The sequence below is a fragment of the Helianthus annuus genome, chromosome 6 (genome assembly GCF_002127325.2).
Source record: "Helianthus annuus cultivar XRQ/B chromosome 6, HanXRQr2.0-SUNRISE, whole genome shotgun sequence".
NCBI lineage: Eukaryota > Viridiplantae > Streptophyta > Magnoliopsida > Asterales > Asteraceae > Helianthus > Helianthus annuus.
Window position 1 is genome coordinate 109,120,393 of NC_035438.2, and position 6,894 is coordinate 109,127,286.

A 6,894-nucleotide genomic window follows, 5' to 3' on the forward strand; every position below is an offset into this window, starting at 1 on the left:
CAGTTTGCTTTTCGTTCCTCCACCTCCCCCACCATCAGCATAACCGGTTTTTGGTTTTATGCAGGTCGCTTACTTTTGATGAGAGTTTCGCTATTGAGCCCAGCTTGCACAGCCTTTTGAAGACCACTTTTTGATTTATGATTATTGTAGATTGATTGACATTTTGGACAAGGGTGATGTGACCCTGTAGTCCCTTTTGATGTATGGTACATTGTAGAACATGTAAAACTGTATTTGTGGTCGATGATATATGAAAGCTCAATCGCAATATTCTCATTATATACATTGTTGAATTACTTGTTTGTGTTATGATTGAGATGACATGTGTTTACTTGCATTGAAAAATTTTATTACATACACGTACTACATACTTATATGCATAAGACCTGACCTATACAATCTTCTTATAGAAGATGCCTCCACGAAGAGAAACTCGATTGCCCACGACAGAGGCTGAACTACAAGAACGGATTTCACAAGCGATAGCACAGCACGAGGCCCTATGCTCTGAACATAGCGGGGGTACCTCAGGAAACAACCCACCTCATGGTAATGTTTAAGTCACTAAAGACACATTACGTTACATTTGGATATTCCATGTGCGTTCGCTAATGCTTTCTGTGAATGATGTTGCTTGTACAGGTTGTACCTATAAGCAGTTCCTAGACTGTAAGCCTCTGAATTTCGACGGCACCGGGGGTGCTGTACCTTTCATCAGATGGGCGGAAAAGACCGATTCTGTGCTAAGAATGAGCAAGTGTGCGCCGGAGCACCAGGTCACCTACATCTCGGGACTTTTTCTAGACGGCGCTCTATCATGGTGGAATCTCCAAGTTCAAACCTTGGGAGAAGAGGCTGCATATGCCATGACATGGGATGAAATGAAGGAACTTATGCGCAAAAAGTACTATTCAAGGGCCGAGATACAGAAGTTGGAAACTGAATTCTAGATCCTCAAGATAGATGGTCCAAAGGTTGCTGAATACGTGTAGAGATTTCACGACTTATCTCGCGTCGTTCCTTACATGGTTGGTCTGGAGTTCAAACGCATCGAGCGTTTTATTTGGGGATTGGCGCCCCAAATCATGAGTATGGTGACGACATCGAAGCCTGCAACGATCACTGAGGCTATTGATCTGAGTGTGGTACTAAACGAAGAAGCAATCAGGTTGAACAAGTTCTCGATTTCTGACCAAAAGAAGAAGGAGACTCACGTTGAGTCGTCAGGTGAGAACAAAAGGAAGTTCTCAAATTTCAAGAAAGGTACCAACAGCGCTAACAAGAAGAAGGATGTGAACCCACCAGCCGAAGTCAAGACTGGTGTTGAAAACAAAGGAAAAGGATATATGGGCACTCTGCCCAGATGTGATGTGTGCCAGTACCATCATGTCGGCCAGTGCAGAGTTAGGAAATATGAGTCTTGTGGAAGGGTTAGTCATTCGAAGGAGACGTGTTGGGCCGGTACTGGTCGTGGTAATGGTGGTCAGAAAGGTTATGGCAATGGGAATGGAAACAATAACCGTGGTGGTAATGGGTATGGAAACCGCAATCAAGGAGGAAATGGCGGTAATGGAAATCGTGGTGGTTTTGGAAATCAAGCTGGTAGTGGAAACGGTGGAGCAAACAACAACCAGGGTGGTAATGGAAATGGAAATGGTCGGGGACCAGGTTGCTTTAACTGTAGAGATGTGGGGCATTTCAAGAGAGAATGCCCAAAGATCAACCAAGCTCAGGGAAGGGTTTTCAACATCGGAGCTAGGGAAGCTCGCCAAGATCCGAACGTAGTCACTGGTACGTTCCCTATCAACAATGCTTTGCGTTTGTACTGTTTGATATTGGTGCCGATTATAGTTTTGTATCCCTATAATTTAAGAATATACCTGGGTTGGTAGCTAGTAAGCTAGATATTCCGTACTCGATAGAGCTAGCTAATGGAAAGCTAGTAGAAACGAATGAAGTCATTAGAGGTTGCGTGATAGAACTCAGGGAGCACGAGTTTACGCTTGATCTTCTGCCAATCGAGTTGGGAAGCTTTGACGTGGTAGTTGGAATGGATTGGTTGTCAAGTAACCGAGCGGAGATCGTATGTCACGAGAAGATCATTCGCATTCCGATGGCGAATGGAGAGACAATTGCGGTGCATGGAGAGAAACATGATACGCCTCAAAGGATCATCAGTTGTTTGAAAGCCCGAAGATGTTTGCAGAAAGGTTGTGTTGCCTTCTTGGCACACATTGTGGACAAAGAAGCCGCTGAGCCGAAGCTAGAAGACATCCTAGTTGTGAAGGAATATCCTGAAGTCTTCCCCGAAGACTTGCCAGGATCGCCGCAAAGACAAGTCGAGTTTCACATTGCTTAGTTCCAAGCGTCGCGCCTGTAGCTAAGGCACCTTATCAACTTGCACCCTCAGAAATGCAAGAGTTGTCGACACAACTTCAGGAGCTTTTGGACAAGGGATTTATCAGACCAAGCTTCTCGCCTCGGGGAGCTCCAGTTTTGTTTGTCAAGAAGAAAGACGGTAGTTTCTGCATGTGTATCGACTACCGAGAGCTAAACAAGTTGACCATTAAGAATCGGTATCCTTTGCCAAGGATTGATGACCTGTTCGATCAACTACAAGGTTCGAGTTTCTACTCCAAGATCGATCTTCGATCAGGTTATCACCAATTGAGAATTCAAGAGGAGAGCATTCCAAAGACTGCCTTTAGGACTCGATATAGACATTACGAGTTTTTGGTAATGCCGTTTGGTTTAACAAACGCGCCAGCAGTATTTATGGATTTGATGAATAGAGTCTGCAAGCCATAACTCAATAAATTTTTGATTGTGTTTATCGACGATATTTTGATATACTCAAGAACAAAGGAAGAGCACGAACAACACCTAAGAGCTATTTTAGATTTGCTCAAGAAAGAGAAACTGTACGCAAAGTTCTCGAAGTGCGAATTCTGGTTGCGCGAGGTTCAGTTCCTTGGTCAGGTGGTAAACGAAGATGGAATTCACGTGGACCCTACAAATATCGAGGCGATCAAGAATTGGGAGACTCCGAAGATGCCAACCGAGATCCATTAGTTCCTAGGTTTGGCAGGGTATTATCGCAGATTCATTGAAGATTTTTCGAAAATCGCTCAACCGCTTACCTCCCTTACTCAAAAGGATAAGAAGTACAAATGGGGAGATAAACAAGAGGAAGCTTTTCAGTTACTGAAAAACAAGCTTTGCGATGCACCGATTTTATCCCTACCCGAAGGCACCGACGACTTCATGGTATATTGTGACGCCTCGCGTCAGGGATTAGGATGTGTACTGATGCAGCGACAGAAGGTTATCGCTTACGCTTCGCGCCAGCTAAAGGTTCATGAGAAGAATTACACCACGCATGATTTGGAATTAGGCACAGTGGTGTTTGCATTAAAGACCTGGCGACATTATTTGTATGGCACCCGATGCACGATCTTTACAGATCACAAGAGCTTATAGCATATATTCAATCAGAAAGAGCTTAATATGAGACAACGATGATGGGTTGAGTTTTTAAATGATTATGATTGCGAAATCAAGTACCACCTAGGAAAGGCGAACGTGGTAGCGGACGCCTTGAGTCGAAAAGAAAGGATTAAGCCCATAAGGGTTAGGGCTTTGGAAATGATCATACAAACGGACCTCTCATTGCGCAATCGTCCTGCGCAGAGAGAAGCTCTTAAGAAGGAGAATCTTGAGGATGAATATCTCCGTGGGATGGAGAAGAAGTTGATACCCAATAAGGAAGGAACGTTGTGTTTCATAGGAAGAATTTGGGTTCCCTTTTTTTTGTGGTCTTAGAGAAGTAATTTTCGATGAAGCTCACAAGTCAAGGTACTCGATCCATCCATGATCGGATAAGATGTACCAAGATTTAAAGGATTTCTACTGGTGGCCGAGATTGAAAGGTGATGTTGCAACATATGTTGGCAAATGTTTGACTTGTGCCAAGGTAAAAGCCGAGTATCAGAAGCCTTCAGGTCTTCTGCAACAACCCGAAATACCCATGTGGAAATGGGATCATATTTCAATGGATTTTATAATGAAGTTACCAAAGACACCCAGAGGTCATGATATGATTTGGGTAATCGTAGACCGTCTGACAAAATCTGCACACTTTCTGCCGATCAGGGAAAAGGATAACACTAGTAAGCTTGCTGAGCTGTACCTCAGAGAGATAGTTGCACGACATGGAGTGCCTATCTCGATTATATCTGATAGAGACGGAAGATTCATGTCAAGGATTTGGCAATCCTTCCAAGAAGCCTTTGGTTCTCAGTTGAATCTGAGTACTGCTTTTCATCCGCAGACAGATTGTCACACCCCAACCGATGGCGGAATCATCGGGGCGTGGCACTGAGCGAAACAGATTGTCCAGAAGTTTCCATAACAATTATCATTACTATTCAATTTAAAATAACACGTCCCATACCATGTCTCAAACAGTAAGAAAATTATTACAGACCAAATCTAGGCAATTAATTATGTTCCGACAACTCAGATTTAAATATAGCAATTGTTTATCTGCTTCTAGAGACCCTTGATTCAATTACAACAGACAACTATTTGTTGGACTATAGAGCTTTATTCTAACCTCGCTTCCCTAGTAGATAAGCACCCTAAATACCTGTCACATACGTTAAAATAAAAGTCAATACACATAGTGTAAAGGCGAGTATACAAGTTTGATAATAGCATATAGAGTGCGAAATAGTTTACGCATAACCAGCACGTACACAGAGGAAAACAAAGCATGTTAATTATCGACACGGATCTATCGATACCAATGACTGCGGGTTGACTGCCCGAGGCAGTTCGTAATACATGATCACCACTGTGATCCATGCAAATAATTGTCCTTAACAACCCCCGCATGAGCGGGTGCTGAGTCCAAACTATAGTACTATCGTCGTTAAGGCAGGTAGACATCATTCCATGTGTAAACATAACAAACAAGCATTCATTAAGTCACGTATAACATGCGGTAACGGTTAGCGTTTAAAAGTATTGCGTAGTGTGTTCGATGTGTTTTAGTATAAGTAACGTATGTAACACCCAAAAGTGCATAAAGCATAAAGGGATCGAGTATACTCATAGCGGTTGATGGATTGAAGGGAGCGCTTGAGAGTAAGGTTAGCCTGAACAGTTCGATAGTATAACGATAAGCAATGCGTAAAACAGAAACAAGTGTCGATGGATCGGACGGCTGACCGTGCAGTTGACAGTCCGTTAGGACACTTGTCCGGTCGGACGGAAGTCCGATCGGATGGTTGTTCGAGTGGATTGTTTCTTCCTTTGAGTAGGATGTGTTTGTGTATGATGGTTGACTTTTGAAGTTTTCGTTGTAATATTTGAAAATATTGATGTATCTTTACCTTCCAGGTCGGTCGATCAGACGGTCGTTAATTCAGCCGGCAACCCGATCGGCTGGTACTTCAGTGAAGAACACGTCCTCAGCAAGAGGTCACTCAATCGGACATTAGTTTGATCGGGTGGCATTTCACGTGCATTGAAAATGTTGAAAAATCGATTAAGTATTTAAAGTCAAGTATCTCATGATCCGAAGAGTAATCCGATCGAATGGTAGTCCGATCGGACAGCAGTTCGTTCAATACTCAACTTCAAATAGGTTGATTAAGTGTGGGACCCATGTGCTAGCCGATCGGCCGGCCCGTCGTTCGGCTGTCTGTCCGTTCGGCTGGCTATCTGTTCGGACAACAATCCGATCGGACAGTGCCTTATCCTGGTCGGCCTGCTCGTCTAACACTTGGTCGTTTTGATTGTTTATCGTTTTATCGAGGCTTTTTGATAACGAGTCAAACAATCGGAAAGTTGTCAATACTTAGTTCTCCTGTTCGGACAGGAATCACCCAAATCCGGTCGGTTAACTTTTTGTGACGGTGTTCCATGTTTAACCCGAAATCGGTAACCTCATGGCTAGAATACAGATCTTGAGCCACACAATCACAAGAATGAGTAGTGTGTTGACACAAGGTCCGATTCCACCGGTTTTGAGTGCATTGAGTGTAAAAGAGTTGAAAGAAAGTTAGAAAACCATCTTTCATTCCTTTCTTTGGTGAAAATGTTTAGATCTACTAGAGATCTTTGTTTGTTTATGTGGAAATCGGTTAGATATAAGTTGTTCTTGGTGGATTGAGGTCAAAACATGAGGTTCTTCAAGAACACATGATGACGTCATCCTAGAACACCTTGAATCTTGGTGATTTCATGGTTAAAAGTTAAGATTTATAAGATAGAAAAGTGTAGGAGCGCGTGTAGATCAAGAAAGTACAAGATTTAGGATGAGATCTTACCGGAATCGTGAGAAATCTGAGAAAAGGTGAAGAACACGAGCTGGTCGGTCAGAGGATTTCCAAAAGTGGTAATGATGACAATGACAATGGTATTTATAAGCTTCCAAATGAGGAAAGTGCTGGCCGATCGGCCAGGCAGCTCGATCGGACAGCCTGTCCGATCGGACAGCAGTTCGTTCGACCGGCTGGTAGCCTGATTCAAGTGTTCGGTGCGACGATTTTTGATATTTCGATTTCGATTGCGATTGATGCGAATGCGATAGAGTTTCCTATTCAAATTACTTTTTAATCCCAATCACTCATATCGAGCACTATCCTTTTTCCACTAATTATCATGATTTGATTTCGATTGAGTTTGATTGCAATTGAGTTTCGATTGCGATTCGATTGATTATCACACACATAGCGTAAATTAAACATGCACAAGTAACACATAAGGCACACACACACACGTAAAACAGTAACCCAAAATGCGTATATTCGAGTTTGCGAGCGCGATGTTGATCAGATGAATTCGATTTGCGTTTAATTAACTTTATCGCATTGTTACTTCCTATTA

General features: G+C 42.8%; 1 protein-coding gene across 1 annotated transcript; it reads left to right on the plus strand.

Annotated features, from left to right (window-relative positions):
- The first annotated feature begins 1,346 nt into the window (after window positions 1–1,346).
- On the plus strand, window positions 1,347–5,427 carry LOC110876085 (heterogeneous nuclear ribonucleoprotein A1-like). Its single transcript, XM_022124264.1, has 3 exons — window positions 1,347–1,739; window positions 1,874–2,041; window positions 5,404–5,427. The coding sequence occupies exons 1-3, from the start codon at window positions 1,347–1,349 to the stop codon at window positions 5,425–5,427; spliced, it is 585 nt and encodes a 194-aa protein (XP_021979956.1).
- The last annotated feature ends 1,467 nt before the right edge of the window (window positions 5,428–6,894 follow it).